At 38.5% G+C, this 23,894-nt stretch overlaps 1 protein-coding gene across 1 annotated transcript; it reads right to left on the bottom strand.

Moving 5' to 3' along the window:
- Window positions 1-282: 282 nt before the first annotated feature.
- Window positions 283-13,961, bottom strand: ednrba (endothelin receptor Ba). The gene is made up of 8 exons (XM_038278852.1): window positions 13,715-13,961; window positions 10,011-10,480; window positions 9,113-9,225; window positions 6,985-7,189; window positions 6,278-6,427; window positions 4,922-5,055; window positions 4,703-4,811; window positions 283-2,802 (listed from the first exon to the last, which is right to left on the bottom strand). The coding sequence occupies exons 2-8, from the start codon at window positions 10,413-10,415 to the stop codon at window positions 2,668-2,670; spliced, it is 1,251 nt and encodes a 416-aa protein (XP_038134780.1). The 5' UTR covers window positions 10,416-10,480; window positions 13,715-13,961; the 3' UTR covers window positions 283-2,667.
- Between the last annotated feature and the right edge of the window lie 9,933 nt (window positions 13,962-23,894).

The following is a 23,894-nucleotide window of genomic DNA, read 5'->3' on the forward strand; positions in this document are numbered from 1 at the left end:
GATGAAAAGTCAGAAAAAATAAGAAAAAAAAGAAATGGGAAAGATCACAGTAATGTTCTGTGCTGCCGTCCACCATCACATGATGCTGCCTGCTGTCACATTTTAGTCAAGCTAACAAGCACAAAACCTCAACCATTAACACAGGAACAGCCACAAACACACAACAGCATCTGTACACAATGCAGTCAGGGACAGTGACAGACAAATATAACTTTCACTGCTATGATTTAACCGATTATCATCACCCATCCCATCACATATTGAGTAAAAGCACTCAACACATTTTCACTTTTGTAACTGTGTTTTTCTCTTTATTTGTCTGTGTTGGAAGAAAAACAGTTAAAGCACTGCATACCGGCTAAGGTAAGCAGTCCGATTAGGATAACAGAAAGTAAGATCAGCCATGGAGCAATTAGAGCCACATCAGCAGCCCGATAACTGTACACAATAACATAACATCAGTAGTTTAAGAACTGGTGAGACAATGCACATGTTTAAAGCATCAGTGTAGGGGTGTAGCGATACGTTCAACTCGTGAGACCAAAGAAAAATGTTTTCTTCAAAACAAGACAAGATCTTTACCCCTCTTTAAAACCAAGAATGCAGAATTAATCTGGGGAAAAAAGAAGTTATATGATGCATTTTTGGGTCAAGGTCATGTTTCACCCTTTGAGATGTTGGTTTGCTGCTGCCACTTATGGACAAATCTTTTGTGGCTGTGTTAACAAATCCTAACTCCTCCTAACATTGTGGCGCAGCATTGAGACCAGCCTGAAAGTCATTAGAATAAGTAATGTTTTCAGATTAAGATTATGGAGGTTACACCCCTAAGATGCTTTTACTTTCTGGATGTTTATACACCTGGGGAAATTAAGAAAGTTCAGTTCTTGTTTCTCAGAGTGTTTCTCAAACACAGGTCGGTATAATTTTTACAATGCAGAATCCCCTTCAGCGAGTGACACAGCAAAACGCTTCCAACCTGTTTGATTCTGAATTATTGATATAATTATTTAAATCTGGTGTTCATTGATCGGTTCTGATTCAGGGCATTTCAGCAACATAGCATCTATAAACCTTTCTGAAATTATTTAGAATACAGTAACCTCTCTGTATTTAGTAAGGTGTGCAATGTTTGTGTTTGGTGCTTCCAAAGTCAATATAATACTGATAAAAAAGACCCTATAATGTTTTTATATATTTAAAAACCTTTAAAAAAACTCTTTTTAGGGCAAAACTTTTTATTTCAGGTTGGATTAGTCATCTTATTTTATATTTAGGAGTGAAAAAAAATCCCTTTAGTTCAGTGCTGAAAGTGAGCTCTGAAAGAAAATGGTTTTAAGTTCTGCAATCCTCTCACCAGTTTAGCCAATTTTCAGTTTCACCTCCAAAATAAGACAACACAAGAGCTAAATTCCGTGTTTTTCCCCTCATCATTCTTCAATAAGCAGTAATTATTTATTATTCATAGTAAATGTGTATCAGAAGAGAGTTCCTTTTAAAAAATTTTTTCTTTTTTTTAAAGAAAAGCCAAAATAATAGCAGTTTCAAATTGTTACATTAGCAACTGGAGCATTTAGTTTTGCTAGCATTAGCCAAACATTAGCCTCTGGGTGTATTCATTACACTAAGACTGACAATTAAAAAAGACTACAGACATTTTCTCCAAATCCAGCACTTTCATGACTAACAGAATGAAAGTTAAAGAATATGCAATATGTTCAGCCTTCTTGTTACTTGCTGAAAGTCTTGCTCTCTCCCACTGCTGGAAATGCTGTAAATGTATACTTTTTGCTTTTTTTAAAGACCTGACAGCAACTTGAAATAGCTTGTTTAGAGTCTTCTTTGCTTATTCAGTACCAATGTAGCCAAATGTGTTAATGGCATGTATCTGTTGACTGTAAACAAAACACAAGGAGTCCTTTGCTCTTTCAAAAATAAGAGTAAAATCTAAAAAAGGTTAGTTTAAAAGCTCTTATCTTGATGTCTTAAGCAGATAGGAATAGTTCATGCTTACATAACCAAACAAAAATCTGATACAAACAGCAGCTAGATGCTGCAGAGCAAGACAGACATCATTCTGACAAAAAAATATTGCAGCATTTCAATTTTGCAAGAGCTCCTGCTGTGATCTCGTTACACCCCCAGTGACAAGTATGCAAAGTATGCAGAAGGACTGACATACATTCGTTAATTTGAATATACATTATACAAACAAGTGCAGCCTTAGAGCCACTGGAGAACCTTTCATGATCGTGTGTCGGCTACATACACACAACCGTCTATAGAATAAGAGATTCTTTTTTTTTTTAAAGTTACAACCTAAATCCATAGAGTGAGTCTGATTTGCTCTTTCAGCCTACTGAGCCGTAACCCCTTTTAAAGCAACACTCTACAGTTATCTTTTTAAGATTTGTTCATATTTACATGGTTCTAGCCTTTAAGAAAATAAAATATAAACTCACATCTTTCTTTGGTTTAAGAAGGTGTATAAGTTTCTGTTTAAGCTGATTTCCAAAAGGCACATCTGGACCACTTCATGAGAAAAGAATGGGGCTTGTTTCACTCAGTCGTACATCGATTCCTTTTTTTCTTTTCTCTCTGCTTCATTTCTTTTGTTTATTTTTCTCCTTGTACCACCTCTAGTCCCACCTCTAGGTGTGTGCCTTTTCAGGCCGTGCTGGACTTGTTGGTGATGCGGGAGTGGCTCTGGTCGGAGGCTCGGTCACTGACTTTGAGCTTCATGCATGACTGCTTTTCGTCCATCAGCATTTCGGCAGGTAGGCACCAGCAGCACAGGCAGGACTAAAACAGAAGAAGGGGATGCTCATGAAAAAAAGAGAAATACATTTTTTGTATTTTTTTTCTTGAAGAGAATAACTTTTGTATTTTATTAAGGAAACACCAAAAAAGTGTTCTATATATAAAACAGTATATGCAGCCCTTTGACTTGTTGAAATTTCTCCACATTAGAAAATGTCAAGGTATTGCAGTATGTGACAGACCAAAACAAAGCAGTGGTAAATTGTGAAATAAGGCATAAAGCTTAAATACTGTGAAATTAAATCCAGCAGAACCAACTTCCTACTAAGTAAACCCAGAGTGAACGGTGCCGGATGTTTTTTTTTTGTTGTAAAAGAACATTAGTGAAAAAACAGCATCAAGAAGAACAATGATCGTATTGAATCGGTCAGTGTATGAAGTGGTGGAGAATTTAGAGCAAAGTGAGATTGGAAAAATAATCCCAACTTTCAAAGATCCCACAGAGCTCTGTTCAACCCATCATTTAAACATGGAAGGAAGATGGACCAACATTTCCGTCTCCAAAATACCAGTCAAGATGGCCAGAGTTACTCCACAGATCAGGATTGACAAATTCTGGCCTATGTGAAACAGTGGGAAGATAAAGGCTGTTGTTTAGAAAAAGTGATGAAACAGCACATGCAAATTGGCGGAAAAATAATGCAGGAGACAGAACAAACGAGAAAGAAGAGATAGATAGTCAAATTAGGACCAAAGTTAACCAGTTGGTCAACAGATAGCTTCAACATCCTAGATTTGCTTGTCTGACGTCATGACAAGTCTTTCTATCTCTCTGTCTGACTCTCTATCTGTGCACATGCATGCATGTATCTATGTATGTAATATTTCATTAAAAAAAGCAAAAACCTTACAGGTATAGTAGAGGATGTTCTTTTTCCGGGTGGATCATCAAAATAAGTGGTTCTCCTAATTGTCAGTCATTCTGGTGATATGTTTATGTAAGCTGTCCTACGTGCTCGTCCCCATTTTTCACTTACCGGTGGCGAGTCTTTTGAAAAGTAAGCTTGTATGAGCGATGCAAACAGAAACTTTTAAACTGAGCGTGCACAAGGCTCGTGCATGCTCTTGCACCCGTTCAATAGGTGTTCCCTCTCATTAGCGGGTACAGGGTTGTGCATTTGTATTTTTTTTTTAAGTGGAGAGGGAGGGGTCTTTTCTAAAATTTGTGAAAATCATCCATGATACCTTTAAGCAACCCATTATCAACCTTCAGGCTGAGATGGAAACATCCTAAAATGTGAATGATAACTCAACATAAACTGTGTAGTACAACTGTTACTGCTTGAATCAAATATGGCATAAGCATAAACAATATATACTATAACCCTTAATATTTATATGTTATCCAGACATCACAATTTATCACCCGTACAGCAGAGGCAAACACAGTGGGAGGTCAGAGAAAGAGACCACGGAAATAAGCATAATCTGGGCAGATTCAACAGCTGCCCCACCCTCCTATAGAGCTCAGACAGAGAGAGCAGATCATTGCAACATCCCAATGAAAAGATAAAATATACATTTCAGCTAGCCCAGTCTATGATTATAATCAAAAGTAGTTGGAGGGATATTAGCAGGAGCTCAATTCAAGCAAGCTAAAGAAGAAAAGCTAAACATCTGAAACATAAAGCCAAAGTTTTGATTAAATAAATATATAATGGAACAGCCTAGGAACAATCCTACAATCCTACAAATAATCTGTTGAGGGAAAAGGAAGAGTCAGTTATATCAGTCTGTAGATGTGGACAATTGGTAGAAAGAAGCTCCAACGGACTATCATAAGTCCTTCTAACCCTCACTGCTGTTTGATATCAGCTCTGCTGCAAGAAAATCTAAAACAAAGCTAAAAACAAAACCCTGTTGTTTTAGAGACAAGACTTACCCTGAAGCAGTTCTTAAAGCGTTTGCTGACCATGTAGAGAGCAATGGGGTTAATACAAGAGTTGATGGAAGCCATGTTGATGCCAATGTAGTCCAGCACCAAAAAGAAACTGTAAAGATAAAAAAAAGAAAAAGAGACAAAAAAACATTTGATTGTTTGATTGTGTTTTGCTATTCTGCAAATCATAATTGATGGTGCATGTATTCCCTTCTGCCATACCTGAGCAGCTCGCAGCGGTTCGGGTCCTTCTCGTCGTAGATGGTGAGCTTCAGGATACGGCTGAGGTGTAGAGGGAGCCAGCACAGAGCGAACACCAGGACCAGACAAAACACCGTCTTGGCCACCTCCCTCCGCTGATTCCAAAAACACACATCAATCATTATAAGGTGTGGAAATAACTCTACCTCTATGGAGTTCTAGATATTTACATAGATATTCCTCTTTCAGATCAAGTTACTTTTCGAGAATTTTGCTGGATATACAAAAAAAAAAACAATATTTTGATGCATTCTTAAGGGTTTGATCAAATGAAGTCTGATTATATGATCTTTTTTTTTTTTTTTTGTTTAAGTTTTTACTTTTGGGTTCTCAAGTATGCTTTTTTTTGCTCTTTGTTGTCTATTTTAGATCCTTTTTTTTAATTCTTTGTTTTGCTGTTCCTGTTATCTCTTTTCTACATAACTGGTATTGTTTGTTCCCTGGTCTAGTTTGAGTTATTTATCCTTAGGTCATGTTTTCCATCTTATCTTGTCTTTTTCCCCTCTGGCCATTTCCTATGTTTTAGTCATTAGTCTTTTTTCTCCTCTAGCATCATTTAAGTGTTTTCTATTTACCTTTAGTTCCTGATGTTTCCTCTGGTTATTGTTTTTTGCCCCAAGTGCCCTTTCCTTTTCCCTGTAGCTCCTTGCAGTTGTTTCTGTCTACACCTGCTTTCTATCAGCTAATTAGTCCTCCTATTGTATCTGACTGAATCCCAAACCGCCCCCTAACCACTAAACCTTAACTATCAAGTGTCACTCCCAATGAAGTCTCACTCGCTGCTATGGAGGCCTTGATTAAAGGTGGGGGGGTGTAAAAGATAATGGGATGGCTTCTTCCCTCCAACGGAAAAGGAAAGCAGCCGTTGCTATGGCAACACGACGATGCCCAATGTGTGTGGCTGTAGCTCTGTGGTTCACGTTAAGATAACATCAAAAAAAGGTAAACCAAAGCTATTTTAAAGAGGACCTTCCATTTTGGAAATAATGAAATTTTTTTAATATAACTAACTTGTGATTTTCGGTCATTGTGATGAAGATGCAGTAAACCAGAGAATTTACAGGTGTTTCCTTCGCCACCAGGCCGCTGTTACACCTGCTGCTGAATTCCAGCAAGCCTGCAACTGATGCAGACTTGCTATTTAAGGACTTAACGTTCCACTGGCCGTACCCACTACGTGGCACTTAATGTGGCGGAAGAAATCAGCTCTGCCTCCTTAGCTCTGCATTTCGGTCCACAACGATATCCACCAACCTTAACAGTAGATCTGTTCAGATTTCACACACATATATCTGAAACTGATTTTAGTTATCAGACCTGTTTAATGTGGTCGCTAAGGGCAATCTGCACCCCGTTCTTCTTCCTTAGCATCTCGCAGGTCATCAGGGTGTAGAAAATGGCTGTGCAGGCAAGCGGCAAGCAGAAATATGTGCTGAACAACCACCAGTCCTTGGCTGATTTATAAAACTGCAGAAAAGAACAGAGGAACCAGTTTCTGTTGTGCTCAAACATCTGTGTGGGAGAAGTAAGTAAGTAATAAAGATCAAACATATAAGAAGCATATTAACTGGAAAGTGGCCTCCTTCTGACCTTCACTCAAGTGGAGGAACTTAGGGGTGTGCTTGGAGTTGTTCATGACATCTCTTTTTAAAATTGATTTATGAATAGTACTGAGTGGAGTAGAAGTTTTTAAATTAGGTAATGATGGAAAAACGTGGGACCTATATTCCAATAAGCTCTCAACCCTAAAAAAAAAAAAACAATCTTGCATCTGTGTTGTATGTTTTTTTATAATCTATGACCTCTTTCTAACCCCATAGAGGAGTCATGCTGTGGCTCTACCTGGTGTGTGCTGCTACATTAAGCAAGCTTCCATATTTTATCACAGCATGCACATCTGCGCCTTCGTCTCTCTGCATATTATTTGCACATCTGCACGTGTGCTGTCTGCACAGCTGAGTCAACACACTCATTTCTGCGTCAGACCAAAAAAGGCCTCAGAAGGTCGACGTGTCCAGCTTCACCTTCATAAATTCAGTTTTCTGCATGGGGTGCAGCAGACAGATCCTAAGGTGGTCTCCTTTGTAGGTCATGGTGATCATGTCAAAGGCTATTGCCTCTGGCACGGCAAAGATGATAGATAATATCCAGATGAGAGCAATCTCGATGGCCATCCACTTTGGAACTCCGATGCCTTTGATTCGACTCCAGGAGGCCACGGCACGATACCTGGAAATCAAACCGATATGCAATCCTTAAACAAATAAAATTTAAGGCAAATAAATAGCTTGATTCTTTAGGGAAACTCATAATGTGATCTCATATTTAACGCAGATGCCAAATGTGAATGAAAGCAGTTTGCTTTCACTGTCACACCTTAATAATGTATGTAACACCATCAGCTATTCCAAATTACGTCATGTGATAAACAGACATTTCAGTGTTTCCTGAAAGGACTTTACATCATGGATGAAGACTAACAAAAACCTGGTTGCAGCTGCAAGTCTTTGAACAGTTAGATCAAGCTCAGTCAGACTGGATAGCATCCGTGAGTTTCACATCTTTAAAAATATTGCTACATTTCCTCATTTAAAGTTTGATGGGGGGGGGGGGGGGGGGGGGGGGTTAGGGGCTATCCTAGCAGAAGAAACTGTGATCTATGTCATTCTGTAGCAGCAGTCTCTCTTCTTCAGTCTTAAGTTCAATCAGGTTTTCATTTCATTCAGGCTCTTAAGCCAAGAAAACTCTCAACATTCACACAAAATGACACTGCCACCACCATGTTCCGCTGCCAGGATAGTGTGTTCATTTGCACATGTCTTATCCTAGCTAAAAGCTAAAGCATCATCTTCCACATCTATTTTGTTTCTTCTACATGACTTGGTGCAAACAGAAAAGCTGACTCATTTCTTTCTCCTTTCCATTCATGCAAAGTGACTATTTATTCAGGATGCACAAGTTATAGGGGTTCCTAAGCTGTATATCTCTGAAGCTCCCCTGAGTTACTCTTCCTCAGAGATGGCAAAAGTACTCACTTTCCGTACTTGAGTAAAAGTACAGATACTTGTGTTAAAAAATACTCTGGTAAAAGTGGAAGTACTGATTAAACTTCTTTACTCAAGTAAAAGTAACAAAGTACAGGCCTGTAAATTTAATTAAAGTATAAAAGTAAAAGTAGAAACCACTTTTTTTGATGCCGTTGCCTACATTTTAAATGGATGTCTGCCAATAGGACTAGATCTCCGTTGTGTTCATTTTCAATCATCTCGTCGTCCATGCTACTATGCTAATGCCACCGCCACCAAGCTGCAATGATTTGCCGCGAATGAATACCGCCGAATCTGTCGATTCATCTTGTAGTGGTGCGTCAAATGCAACGTAGATTCCCATCCAATTAGATTGAATTTGGTATTGATGAGATGAAAAATAATAACAGTAACTCCATTGAAATTATTCAAAACTAAAGTAACGAGCCAATTTCTTAAAATGTAAGGAGTAGAAAGTACAGATATTTGTATAAAAATGTATGGGGTAGAAGTAAAAAGTCTGCATGAAAATAAGTAGTAAAGTAAAGTAAAAATATCAGAAAAATCTACTTGAGTACAGTAACGAAGTATTTGTACTTTGTTACTTCCCATCTCAGCTCTTCCTGACCTGCAAGGGTTACATGGTTGGCATTATCTTGGTGGGTTTGCTGGTGTGTCATACATGTTAGACTTAAGATGATGGATAAACTCTGCTTCAAAATGGTCTAAGACACAATCTCTGACCCATTAGCTCCTTTCCTTGGTCTTTATTAAGTTCTTTGGTTGTTTGGCCAACCTCTGTGGTTTTCACAGTATAGCTAATGTATGCTGAGACTGATTTCCAGATGTATTGATGCTAGTATTTACTACTTTGATAACTTTTAAAAGAAGTTTGATTACTATGGCTTTTATTTAGAAGTATCAGACTAACTGGGGATGAATAAATGATTAATTTCATATCTTTGTATTCATCTGTCAGATAAATTTCAAATATCTGTCAAAGGGAGGAAAAGTCAAAGAGGGAAGAAAATGGTTTCCAGTTACTAAAAGGAAAAAATAAGGGTGGAAAAAATAAACATGTCAGGAAGTGTGTGTTTGGGAAATGCATGGGTTTTGGGCTGCATACCTGTCAATACTCAAAGCGCAGAGACTCAACACAGTGATCCCCACGGACGCTTTCTGGACAAACGGCACGACCTTGCACAGAGTCACCCCGAAGGGCCAATCCTCTGCTAGAAGCTGCAGACAGATTACAACACAGGGAGAAGGTTGTTGATTTATGCAGAGACAGGGACTGATGCAAAAAGTGTTTCTTCAAGACAGATTTCTGCCACAGGAATCCAGCACACAAGGAAAGCACATGAACTTAAATTTACAGTTTTCTTTTAAAGCATTATTGTAATGTCTTCTGAAAAAAAAAAAAAAAAAAACATTAACAAAAAACACTGAGGCTCTCATGCCTCAGTTTGACCCTCTGGCCTTGCAACCAAATCAAGTGTTTAAGCTCCTGGAGCCCAAGAAAACCTAGAGAATCAAGTCCAACATGAGGCTTTTTGAGCTTTTCTTGGATGGGCGACAGGAATGTGAGTGAAAATCAATTGAAATCATATGTGACCCTGCATCTCTTTGTACCACCCTGTCTGGTCCTTGTCTCCACTCCGGTATGTAGCTGCAACCACCAGCTGTTTTAACACGCCTGGCCGCTTAGCCAAATATACGGATAACCTGGCTCTCTCTGCCTCTTACTCTTGCAAAACAAGTCAAACACTTAATAACAAGCTGTGAGACAGAAGGGGATATGAAGAGGCTCAGAGTCCACAGGAGTAATAACATTTCAGAGGCACTGGGGAGACCCCCATCCCCCAACCCCATCTCTAATTCCACTGTGTGTGTTTAATTAAGTGAACATTGGGTGTGGTTTAAGAGTTTGGAGTCCAAAGAAAGCAAAGATTTTTATATGTAAGATAGATGGTAATTAAATCTGTTTGGTTAGTGAAATGGAATGGCTGTATAGTTTGTCTTACCTTGTAGACATTGATAGGAATGCCGATGATGATGTGCAGCAGGTCTCCAAGCGCCAGGCTGCCAATGAGTATGTTTGGCCCGTTCCGCATGCACTTGTTCTTGTATATGATCCTCAGAAGGGTGGAGTTCCCAATGATGCCGACCACAAACACCAGGCAGGAAACCACTGTGTTGATGTATTTGAAAGTGTCCCTGATTTCGGTGGGCCCTGTGCACATGGGTGGCAGGCGTCGACGGGGCATGGTGATGTTGGGCCGCACCTGGTCGTGCATTTTCCTCTGAACCAGCCCAAGTCTCTGGGTTACAGACATTGTAGCCTGGGGAATTTGATTCCTTGGCTCTGTCTGCCCGCTCACAACAAGCAGGTGAGCACCCAGCAAGAGGAAGCAAAGAGGAACCATCATGTTTGTTTTCTTTAAAAAGATGGCTAATATCCAGGGAAAACTCTTATGGATGGTCTTTAGTGCTCCTGAAACACAGATTTGATAAAATGATGAGTTGTTTGCTGTTTGCCAACATGATCTCAAAGGCCTCTTAGAAGGAAAAAACATCTGCATTTTGTCAAATATTGGGGAAAGGTAGAATATTTTTAAGGAATTCTAGCATTTCTTGAAACTTATGAAACTGCAGAGTTTTCACAATTCTCTTAAATTGTGAAATTGTGGAGTATTAAGCAGTTCTTGCTCAAAACAAGCTGAACCAAAGCTAACATGCAATAAGAAACTGTTTAATTTATATATTCAGACTGTCTGTTTTGTTTAATCTCTATGTTGACCATGCAAACTATTTGGGCAGGAAGCACCCCAAAAAGGAATTAAAAGGTATTTTTTGAAAACGTTGAAACATCCTAATATATCAGGATTTTAGCTGCTCCAGCTACAATACAAACACTTCAACAGAGAATGCAATAGTTGTTAAGGTTAAAAGTTTGGCCAAAAAAATCCATACATCTGGAATATTAATGTAATGTTTTAATACTTTTATTGTGCTTCGCTAAGAAATATTAACGTTTTAAAGTGTCCCATAGCCAGAGATGCAACCTATTCTCATTATGAGTGCGTGTGAAATCGTACGAAAAGTTATGCACCGTAATTTCATACGTTTTGGAAGTTTTTTTCGTCGTATGCGCATGCGCATCTGACGCACCATTCACGAATATAGAATATAAATTACAATTAGTCCTAACCCTGACCTTAACCCTAACCCTAAGATATAAAACAGCAAGCAACGTAGTTAGAGACACGAATAAGTGATGATTGCACTGTTTTTCCCATTTTTACCTCTGTCCGCGGAGCTGCTTTTTTTTTTCTGTCTACCAGCGCATGCACACTGATGTGGTTTTTTGAGGAAAAACGTCCAAAACGTACGAAATAGTGTGCAGAACTTTTCGTACGATTTCATACGCACTCATAATGAGAATATGTTGCGAGATGTAACTAATTTATCAGAAACTTGGTGCAGGAAGCTAAGGATTACCATGGGAGGCACTATAATTTAAAATAATTGGAGCTTATTATAACCAAAGAGAAAAATATCAGAAAAAAAACATTCAAAAAAGCTCTCCAATTGTCACTGGTAGGTTAAAGCAGGGTGTATTGTGTATTGTACTGTGAACACATCAAAGATAGTTATATCAATTGCTGAAAAATGTTAAAGCTGTTCTCTTAAGAATTAAAAAAAACAACACATGTATAAAAAACTGTCAAATCTGCAATGTATGCTGAGACTAAATTGCTAATTGTACATAATGAACATAATGCTGGTTTATTAGGTATTAGGTATACATTTGATTATTTTGTATAAATATATACTTTTTATTTTAATTCTATTTCAGTTGTAGGTTTTAAGGTTCTGTTTTAATAAAGTTTTCATTTAAAGGTTAACTTTTGTATATAGAGAAAGTGTTTCATATAAGCAGTATATGAAAAAACTGTTCTATATACTAATATGATTATATTAAATTGACAGATGACATCTTAACACTTTTACATAGTAAACACTATATGGTTAAAAACAATCCAAAAAAAGAAAACTAGAAACTGTTCAATTTTGTGTTCCTCCTCTCATTTTTTTTTCACAAGAGGAGTGTTATTTACCCTTTCAGTTTGCACTGGGAGTCGCCTTGTTGCATAAACTTCTGGGTTGAGGGGTAGAGTTGGGGGGATTATCATATTATCTAATTTATTCACTTGTGTTTATATCATACATTATTTAAAAAGGTTTATCCTTATTTATATAACAAATTATTCAAGAGGATTCGTCAATGTTTAAAAAGTGTTAGGATTATTTTTAAGATCATGTATGTGCTAGTTAAACCCTGATAATACCTGCCTGTTATGTGTTAAGGCTCATGTTTTGCAAAGGAGTTTGTCTAATTAGGAAACGATTTGGAAATGAAATGGGAGTAGGCGGACGGAGTGGATTATACTTATCAGAGAGCTCTGAGTGTGCTTGATCCATAAAATTGTATTCTTTTGATATGGCTGGGGCCAGAAATGTCTCCTCATTTTATAAAGATGTGTATGTTGTATTGATCTGGCAGGCTGTGTGTATAAAATGCTTCTTTAACTGGTATTGGGGACTGACTGCCAATAAAATGAGCCATTTCTCTGGTCTGAGTTCGATTACAATTTTTGTAAAAACTGTTTTTCATGTCTCAAAGTAATTTAATAGATAAACTTTATTAAGTGTTATTTAAAGTTTTGGTTCCTAGTGATCTATTCTCAGGAAAGAATCGAGGACAGAAAGCTTAAAGAGCTTTCCTTTACATAATGGTGTTTTCGCCCACCTGAATGTAATATGACTTATGGAGAGCCACTGATTGACCAACGCACAGCATGAGGTGAGGGTATTTTTGAACAAATATCTCCAGGGTTTTTTGAGGGGTTGTGCTCGGGATTCTGTGCGCTTAGTGTTCTCAGGTTGCCAAAAAATATACCACAAAAATAATATTTCTGACTACTGACTCTCCCGAGGGACAATATGAATTTCTGACAAAATATGCTGTCCCACCTTGGGCATAAAAACCCAAACATTAAGTACTTTTTTACTTAGATTGCTTTAGATTTAAACCCATATCTAGACGATTTGATTCTTCTATAACTCTTAAAGATACTCGAATTCTTCCAGTTACAGGTATTAAAGTGTTCCCAGACAACATTTTACACAAAATACTCAATTATTAAATTACAGAATTACTATTTAGTAACGCAAAAATAATCCTGATGAAGGAAATAATGTAACATATGTGATCTATTTTTACTGTTTCCTAGTAAAACTAGGGTTGTTCTATAGCATCAACTAAAGCTATATCATAGAAACAACCTATAGGCTGATAAATTACCAAGGGGCCTTTAAGAGCGTTTTACACATATGTATTTTAAACTGAATGTTCATAAAAAAAATAATAATAAAAATCTGATACTTCTTTTATTTAGGTCAGACAACTCTGGTATTTTTTTTTTAGAATAGCAGCATAACTTGATGTTACTGGCTATAAATGAGTTGGTAGGTGGGGACATTTTCATTTGGCTGAGCTCTATGTCTAAGCAATAGAAAATAATCCTAACAACTGTCTCCCGTGGTTTTGGGCAACAGAAAAAATAAAATAAAAACGTTTTATAAAAAAGACTTAAGCTTTTATAACACCCCTACATTAAATTACTTATGTTTTCCAGCTACTTTTGTTCAAGCTTGTACTTACCTAACCTCAAACAGAGGCAGGAGCTCCCCAGAAAATGTCCTTTTAAATTAAAGTTACCCAGCTAAGTCTCAGGACTAGCAAGGATTCCTGAATCAAAGGAACATGGTTCCAGAAGCGACGGTCCGCTCATGTCCAACAGAAGTAGTCCTCAATATATTAGGCTCCTCAAGTTCCCCTCTGATTGTTTGCTCTTCTGCACTTCTGGCTGCTGAGTCTCAGAGTACACAGTCTCATGAGCCTGACTTGATCCCTGCCCTCCTATTCTTATGTAGAGGAGGGGGGCGGAGGACCACAGAAGCAGGAGGGATGTTAGTGGACTTGTTTTAATGAAAGAGGTGGTGTACTAATTTTACAAAAAGTGCTTCTGTGGGGTTGTTAAGGGTTTTAACCTTGCTTCACAAAAACATGTAGACCACTTATTATTCGATGATCCAATAACAAAAATCTGATTTATTAGAATTGTATCTGTTAACCCCCACATATTAAAGTAAAAAATTATAAGCTTTGACCAGTAGCTCTGTTCCTGTCAAAGAAATACGTCCCACTGCATGATAATTCATCATGATGGGCTCTTTATGGCTCCTTTAAATACAGGCTTTGTTCTAACAACTCGGTCTAAAAGACTAGATTTGTGGAGTGCATGACTAATTTAGTCATGTGAATGAAACTGAACCCCATTAAATACGCTGTTCTTTATAAGTAAAGCTTCATTTATTCCTTTACTGATTTTAATTTATCTCTGGTAAAGAAAATGATTTACTTTAAGAGAAAAAAACAAACAAATCCTCTTTTTGTTGCACTTACTTTTGTGAGACTTTCCCTGTAGACCTTTACCAGTCTAAGGAAAGTTTTCTCCATTTGTCTGAGATGTTTGGGTAGTTATAGCATGATTTTGTTGAAGGGATAGTCTTATAAGCATAGTTTTGAGCTTGAAAAAATGAATTTTACACGATAAAAGCCCTTTAACAATCTAGGCCATTGTCTAATAAGTGCAACTGTGGATCTTTATGCCAATGATTTAGTAATTCATTGCCATGAAAATCACTTGTTCTTGTTTTTAATTCCCTTTTCTGATTTTAGTTTCAACTGTTATAATTTAGGTTAATACAAAATGCAAAAAAAGACTAAGGAAATGTTGTTTCCAACAAGAAGGAACCCTATCTTATCCCTAATATCACTCCTGGTGTCCTGATAGAATTTGTAATATTCAATAAATACCTTGGGTAACCATTGATAAAAGTTTCCCTCCCTGGGCTGACAACTTATCGTGGTGGAGGGGTTTGAGTGTCCCAATGACCTTATGGAGCTATCCTGTCTAGGGGTTTTATGCCAGCATATGCTGAAGATGAATAGAACAAATGGTCCTAGTCTTCCCTTGCCCGGACGCGGTTCACTGGGGCCCCACTCTGGAGCCAGGCCTGGAGGTGGGGCAGGCTGGTGAGTGCCTGGTGGCCAGGCTTTTACCCATGGAGCCCGGCTGGGCACAGCACAAAGAGGAATGGGCTCACCACCTGTAGGAGGGGCCAAAGGGGTCGGGTGCAATGTGTGGTGGGTCCCAGTCGAGGGCGGGGACCTTGGCTCTGATCCTCGGATGAAGAAGCTGACTCTTGGGACATGGAATGTCACCTCTCTGGTGGGGAAGGAGCTTGACTTAGTGCGCAAGATTGAAAGGTTCCAGCTAGAGATGGTTGGACTTACCTTGACGCATGACTCTGGCTCTGGAGCCAGTCTCCTTGAGAGGGGCCTGACATTCTTCCACTCTGGAGTTGTCCCTGGTGAGAGGCGTCGAGCAGGAGTGGGCATACTTGTTGCCTCTCATCTTGGTGCCTGTACGTTGGGGTTCCTCCCCGGTGAATGACAGGGTTGCCCCCCAACAGGTATGCAGAGGGTTGCCTCCCTCCACATATATTTGGGGGGAGGGGTTCTGACTGTTGTTTGTACCTATATGCCAAACAGCAGTTCAGATTACCCCCACTTTTTGGAGTCTTTAGAGGGTGGCACTGGAAAGTGCACCCCCTGGGGACTCCCTTGTTCTTCTGGGGTACTTCAACGCTCACGTGGGCAATGACAGTGAGCCCTGGGGAGGCATGGTTGGAAGGAATGGCCCACCTGACCTGAACTTGAGTGGTGTTCTGTTGTTGAACTTCTGTGCTCATCATGAATTGTCCATAATGAACACCATGTTCAAGCATAAGGGTGTCTATATGTGCTCTTGGCACCAGGACACCGTAGGCTGTAGTTCAATGATCGACTTTGTCGATGTTTCATCTGAGCTGCGGGCCGCATGTCTGGGACACTCAGGGGAAGAGAGGGGTGGAGCCTTCCACTGACCACTACCTGGTGGTGCGTTGGCACAGATGGTGGGGGAGGACGCTGGTGAGACCTGGTAGGCCCAAACGTATTGTAAGGGTTTGCTGGGAACATCTGGCAGAGTCCCCCGTGAGAAAGAGCTTTAACTTCCACCTCCAGCAGAGCTTTGAACACGTTCCGAGGGAGGTGGGGGACACTGAGTCTGAGTGGACCATGTTCTGCGCCTTTATTGAGGTAGCTGACTAAGTTGGATAAGAGCAGGAGCAAAGAGAGGTGGAACATCTAAATGCACATAAAAAGTAATAGTAAGAGGAAAAAATTTATGATGAAAGTTGAAATCAAACACCTGAAAAAGCAGAATCGGAAAGCTTTCTGTCCTTCAGCTGCCTAAGGCTATAGCAGCCTAGTTAAACAGATAACTCTGGATGATTAAAGCTACAAGCTTTATCAAAGAGGAAAGGGAACCTTTAGTTGGGAATTAATGAAGCTTCATGTGAGAAAATAAACAATTAAAATTTTCAGCATCACTCAGAATTTCTCCATCCTCAGCACCAGGGCTTTTTTCCTTTAAATTCTCAGCTTCTCCGCTGTGGGTTTACTAGCACGTTTTAGGACATTATCATGTCTCAGAGTCTGGGTCTGCTCTTTCTTTGGACATATTCACATATTTTTGTGAACCTCTTGATACATTTTGTCATTCAGATCCTATAAAGTGAGGTACTCAGCAGCTGATGCAGCACTGCAGCTTGAAAGCCCCCCCTATGCTTCACAGTAGGTATGGGGTTATTGTATAATTTGCTGTAATACTATTATTATATATTTTTATTATATTATTGTTATTCACCTGCATTATTTCCTTTATTCTGGTGTCCCAATAAACAAATTTTGCATGTTCTCATCAAGTGCACGACAGGTCTCATGTCTAGACCTATCTTTTAGCCATTTCAAGTAGGAATGTATACTATTCGCCAGAAATAAACTTGTTTTTAATCTTTGATTTTTTAAATATAAAACTTGAGATTTAACATCCATCTGTTTAAATATGCAATAAAATAATTTCCTAATTTTGCGTACCAGCTTTGCCTATTTCCTCAACTTTGTATTGATGTCATGAAATGTCACCGAACTAATTTAAGTTTGAATAAGAAATGACAGAAAATGTAAAAAAAAATTGTAAAGTATTTAAAAATGTTTGAAATACACTGTTTACTGCTGTGAAACCTCAACCTGCTTCAGGCTGATCATTCTACTTGGACACATTAGGTCCACAGCTTATAAAATTCACACTACTTCTAATACATGCAGTAATGATGAGAGTAATAAATGGTGTGTTTATCTGCCATCTGAGATGACTGTCGTACTGTTGGCACTGGAAAACATGTTAAAGATATTACTATTTTCTCTACAATTAGGATCAGACAGCAATAAAGATCCCTTTGCCAGGCGTGCTTATGGTTGCTCCTTTTTTCATAGATGCAGTCTGCAGCACATTTAGTGGGATGCTCACATCCTGTCAGCTGTCTTCACCTAGCTGCTCCCTCCTCCCCCCAGTGTCTCCCCAGGTTTATCTGTCTTTTGTCTTTGAACTCCAGACAAGAAGAAGCATCTTTTTTCCTCTCTCATTCTTTCACCTGTTTAATCTTTCGGACTGTTGACAGTGTGCTGACATGTTTTGAATCACCATACAGGTTTAGTACTGTATAAGGCTCTCTGCTTGTCCCTATAGACCCAGGCTCTACCGGCCCACGGTTGCTCCTGCCTGGGAGGATCCCAGTCTCTGAGAAGGTTTATTCGTCAGCCAGATGTCGATGATCACCAGATGTGCTCCTCTGTCAACTGAGTAGCTTTAAGCCGGAGATGTAACCCCCCCCTCCCCTTTTTTTTCTTTTACTGAAAATCTATTGCATGTATCTATTTTCTTTTATTTGCTTTGGTAATCTTTGTTTCTATTTGATTTGGTTGAATTATGTGAAAGTAATCCACAGTTAGACCTGGAGCTGTTATGCCGCTCTCTGCAGTCATTTGGTTCTGGTTTTAAAAAAGGTCCATGTTGCCCTTTAAATTGCCCTGAAGCACTGTCAGGATAGACTAAATCGGTTCATTTTTTCCCCAAAACAACATTTCAGCAGCTTCCTCCATCTTTAAAGAAAAAAAGAATATAAATAAAAGAGGCAAAAGGAAGTAAAATGATTTTAATAAACAAAATCTAACTTTAAAGGTTTAGATCTGCAATCAGGGTGTTTTTATAGTTGCTTTAATCATAACTAATCATGGATGTGATGCTTAAGGGTAGGTTTGGTAACATTATGTTATATAAATACAGATCACTTAAAACATTAGAACATGATATGTACTGTCTATTTTCGAGTGTGTGAACAAAAAGAATTTCCCACACATCTGGACTTTGCCTGTGTTTACTTTCCAGGATTGTGGAGGGTACTGTTTGTTAAAGTTAACAGAAATTTTGCTGAAAACTTCAGGAACATTTTTTTTTGTGATAGATTTATGTAAGTGCAAAATAAGTTCCAGAAAAGCTCAATAAAGTTTAAGGAAAGTTCTTGGAAAGAACCTGGTATATTCTATTTAATTTGTAAGTAAATCTCTTGTAGGTTCCATGAAAGTTCCTGGAAACCAACTGGAAAGTACCAGAAAAATTCTTGGAAAGTTTAAACAATTCCTGGTAAGTAACATAAATAGCCTGACAACTTGTCAGGCTATTTAAAATCACTGATTCAGAAAAAAGAGCATGTACTATATAATGTAGTACCTGTTTTTTCCCCCATGCATTTTGAGAAAGTCTTATAGTGGCTATTTATTGGCACCAGCTTTAACGGGACAAATGTTCTCTTACCAGATTCTCTGATCAAAACATGGAAAAGTACAAACACACATTTCCAGAAGATGCAATGGACCAGAACAAGCGATCCCAGTGGGCACCGTTACATCAATTTGATGTTAAAAAATGGTCAAGATTTTGACTTCCATGATAATTATTCTACAGAAGCTTATAGTTGTAAAAAGGTCCAACCAATAAATCAATCTAGCATCCAAATACTGCCTCATATTGCTAATAAACATATTTGAACTTAAAACAATATCTCTGCACAAAAACTTAAAATCAAATTGACGTTGATTTGATGTCTGGGAATAAGGTATTGAATTGATGTCATATTGATGTCACAAAGCATCTTGGGATAAGGGACTTTGCAACAAGCATGAAGCTAAAATCTTGGTTGTGTTATTCATGCTGAAAATACATGCACCATTTGACCACCAAATGTGGGGAAATGCATTATATTTCAAAAAACATTTTTGAATTACCAATTATTTTATTTTGTTTTTTATAAATTTTTTTTTTTTTTTTGCAACCCGGACAAGCGCGGGTTGCAAATTGTCGGAAAATGACGAATTACCAATTATTTTCAAAGACCAATTCCTCACGGTTTATATACTTTGAAAAATAAACGTTTAAACGTAAGTGAAGTGTGATTGGACGATCGTTGTCACGTGAGTGTTGGACTTACGGTTGCCAGCCTACATTATTGAGAATCACTTCCAGCCAGAAGCTCCACCTTTTGCTGCAATTTTTGGTTTGAACGCGCTCTTCTCGGCTAAAAAAAGGTTTTTGTTGGTAAGTACATTATAGTTATATTTTTATCATTATTAGTGTACACTGACTAATCTTTCAAAACTTTCATGCTAGCAGTTAGCCAGCTAATGCGAATGGATATGCATATAGAGATAGAGATAGATTTTAATCTTCAAAGAAACAATTCAGGACACACCCCTCCCCTCACATTTATGTGGAGGCTGTGTGCAGTGTCATATGTTCATAGATCTCTGTGCATGTGTGTATTTATGTTTTCTTTGCACCCTCTCCCACACCAACACACAAATGAGAGTCACAAGAGGAACTGACAAGTCCTTCCTTAGGTGGGGCGCTCCTCCATGTTGATCTTATACTCAAAACTTGTACAATTTGCTTTTTTTTATCTTTTCAGATTCCATTCAGCTATCACAGCCTGGAGCCAGTGAAGCTGACATTGTTTCCCGGATGGCGGCCTATTTGCGTTCAGCGCCAGACAGGAAAGGTGGTGGCGGTCGCAAGACAGCTCAAAATGTTTAATGACTGCAAAATCTATAAAGTATTTCACTTTAGTTCATTGCTGTTGTTTGTGTACAATTTATAGTTCACATATTTGTAGTCAGTTGCCTGTTAAACTACACAGCTGTTGAAATCAATGTTTTGGAATGTTTTAGAATAAAAATGTTTTGTTATACTTGTATGTTTGATCTTTGAGAGAATGCCATGGGGGAATTTTTGTAGAAAAATAGCAATTGTAGAACATCAACTTAGTTTAGATGATCCAAAAATGATTAATATTAGAACTATTGACAATATACTTTACAGAATTGCTATTTTAAAGGCCATGCATGAAACACTGCAGAACTGCAATACAGCTGTCTTGTATTTCAAACACAATTGGGTTTGTTTAGGCCATTTCCTTTTCAAAGGAACTTTTTTTTAAAATCCTAATGAAGGTCCCGTGAGACCGCACATTTATCTAAGTAAATGAAGCCAAGTCTGTTTGCAATACAAAACGTTGCAGAATCTTTCCGTCTGTGCATATTTTTAAATGTTTTTATTTGCAAATGTTTGACATAAAAACAATGTCAAAATAACATCAATATCATTATTTGAGTGAAATTTTACAAAAGCTTGACATTGAAGTAATGCCAAAATGACATAAATAAAATCATTATTTGACATACATCATATTGATGTCAAAGGACTGATGTCAATTTGATTTACCTTTTTTGACCAAATTTTGATAACAATTTGATATCGGTTTTTGATGTCAAATTGATGTTTAATTGACATCTTTTGCCCACTGGGATACTGCTTCAAATGATGAGTAAGATTTCCAACACATGCTGAACAAACACTATTTAACTGGGGTGAAATAGAATAGAATAGAACTTTACTGATCTCAAAATGGAGAAATTCACTTTTGACATCAGTTCTTATAAACAAACAGGTGCAGAAAGGATGAAAAGGTGCATCAAGATACATACAGTGGATGGTCAAAATAAAGGAGAGATATAAAGTGACTTATATATACAGAATCTTATGTACAGTAAAGTGGTGGCAGGTACTGTAAAGTGTGGTTTCTGGTTTGTTAAATACATAAATAGTATAAGATACTTCACTGTTATTACACCAGGTTATAGTGCAGTGGTATTGTAAAGTCTGATGGCAGCAGGGATGAAGGATCTGCAGTAGTGCTCCTTTTTACACATGGGGTGTAGAAGTATGTTACTAAAAGAGCTGCTCAGCTCCTCTACAGTCTGGTGCAGAGGGTGAAACATGATGGATGTGAGCTTGGACAGCACCCTCCTCTCGGTCGGTTCTTCCACGGAGTCCAGAGAGCAGCCCAGGATAGAAGTGGTCTTTCTCTCTGTGTTTCTGACCAGCTTTGCGCTGCCCGGGGCCCGGCAGACCACAGCGTAGAGGAGGGCTGATGCCACCACAGTCATAGAAGGTTTTAACCAGGGTCCTGCTCACTCCAATGGACCTCAGCCTCCTCAGGAGGTGGAGGCAGCTCTCGCTCTTCTTGTTTAGAGCGTCGGTGTTATGAGTTCAGACCAGTTCATTTTTGACGTGAACAGGCAGGTATTTGAAACTCTCCACAGTTTCTATGTCCTACCCCTGGATGTTCACGGGAAAGTGAGGTGGATGTCTTCTCCTGAAGTCGATCGCCATCTCCTTGGTTATATTGGTGTTTAAACACAGGTGGTTGTTCTCACACTAGTCAACAAAGTCCATGACTAGCTCGTTCCCCTCAAAAACAATTCAATTCAGTTTATTTATATAGCGCCAATTCACAACACGTCATCTCAAGGCACTTTACAGTTCTTCAGATCATACAGTCAAATCGATTCAAAGTTTTCTATCTAAGGAAAACCCTTTGACTCACTAAATTGAATGCAATCCCTAACATTAAGCATGCTTGTGGCGACAGTGGGGAGGAAAAACTTCCTTTTAACAGGAAGAAACCTCCAGTAGAACCAGGCTCAGTGTGAGCGGCCATCTGCTGAGGCCCACCGGGGTTCAAGGAGACAGAAGCAGAGAAACAAAAAGCAGCTGTAAAAGGCGGCCCCATCCAGGAAACACACTGCCAGGAAGACTAGCTCTGAGTTAACTCCCATGTCAGAGGATAAAGAGAGAATATCCAGCCAGTCACAGTCAGAGAAACAGGACTACACTGAAAAACAAAGGTGTTGATGACAGCAGCACCGCTGATATTTCTCTCCAGGATGGAGTCGCAGCCAGACAGGAACAGACGAGGCGAAGCTACTATAAGAAAAAGCAGAGAGAGAACTAACAGATTCTGCAGAGTGGGAGAATAAAGAGAGAATGAAGCAGAATGATGAAATAGGCGTCCCTATGTCCTCCAGAAGTCTAAACCTATAGCAGCAGAACTATAGAGATAGCTCAAACAGTGTCTGCTGTAAGAAAACAAGAAGGTGCTTTAATTTGTTCCTTAAAAGGACAGGATACAATGATGGTCAGCTAACCAGTGACATTAATATTATGCGTGGCACATAGTGTGCCACATTTATCACCTCCTACCAATTTTGGTTTTTGTGATGATATTGAATAATATTTTAGGTCCAAGGAGCAGCCTACACACTGATAATAGTAAAACAGTAGCAGCAAGAGGAGGTGTCGCTACCAGGGGAACAAGAGAAGCAGAGACAGCCAGTTCACACTATGTCTATTTAGAGCTTTTTTATCATCTCTTTTTATCAAATCCTTTTTAGACACTTTACAGTGATTTTATGTTTAAATCATATTATCTGATCCAGTCTTTGCTTTTTGGGTTGTTTCCTCCCTTTTGATAACACCAGCTGCAAACCTTGTGACCTTCTTCGAAAATCGCCATCGGCCCTCGACATCCTTAGGATCTTTTTCAGCTTTCTTCATTGCTCTCTTTGTATTTGCTTTATTCATTTAAATTTCCGATTCTTTGATGTGCCTGAAACTGTTTTTGCCTAAGATCGTTTCTTATATTTTTATAATTGGGAATAAATAAGTAGGTCTCTCTCTGGGCCTATAGGCACCACTCCTGTAGCCTGTTGAGGCACGGATTGGCCAGATTCTTTAGGAAGTATTCCATCTACCAGGTGCTCATCCACCAGGGCTAGCTCCAGGGCGAGGCCCAATTTGCAGCATATTGGGCAAGGTTACTAGCCACAATGTCGTAACAATGTAATGTTAGACTTCTCCAGAGGCAGTGTAAGACATACTGATAGAGAAGATCCTTCCTACCTGCAGCTATTAACATCTATAACAGCCAGCTAAAAATATACATGAGTTATGGCAACATTTAAATTCCCTTTGCGATTTATAAAGTATTTTTGATTTAAATTCAACTAGCCTGGCCAGCCAGATTGATATGACATATAGACGGTATATTAGTCTGTTAAAGAGCTGGCAGAGCTCGATTTTAAAGACGGGACTAATAGGGTCAGCATCGTTAGGTTAGAAACATTGAGATAACTATGGAAGTGATGCAAAAGTACGAAAGAGGATTAGGGCCACTGAAAAAAAAAAAAAGTAAACTGATTTTTAAATTTTATTTCAGTTTAACATGGGAAAAAAGTCAGAATTCTGACTTTAATCTCAGAATTCTGACTGAATTCTGACAATAAAAAAAAAGTCAGAATTCTGACTTTTTTCCCATACTATACTGAAATAAAAGAAATCTGTTAACTTTTTTTTTTTCAGTGGCCCTAATCCTCTTCCGTACAAAAGCTCCAGGTGATGTGCTCAGTTTTTACAATTTTGTAGTCTGTGAAACATAGC

This window comes from Cyprinodon tularosa, unplaced genomic scaffold, assembly GCF_016077235.1.
Source record: "Cyprinodon tularosa strain WSP-4 unplaced genomic scaffold, ASM1607723v1 ctg145, whole genome shotgun sequence".
NCBI lineage: Eukaryota > Metazoa > Chordata > Actinopteri > Cyprinodontiformes > Cyprinodontidae > Cyprinodon > Cyprinodon tularosa.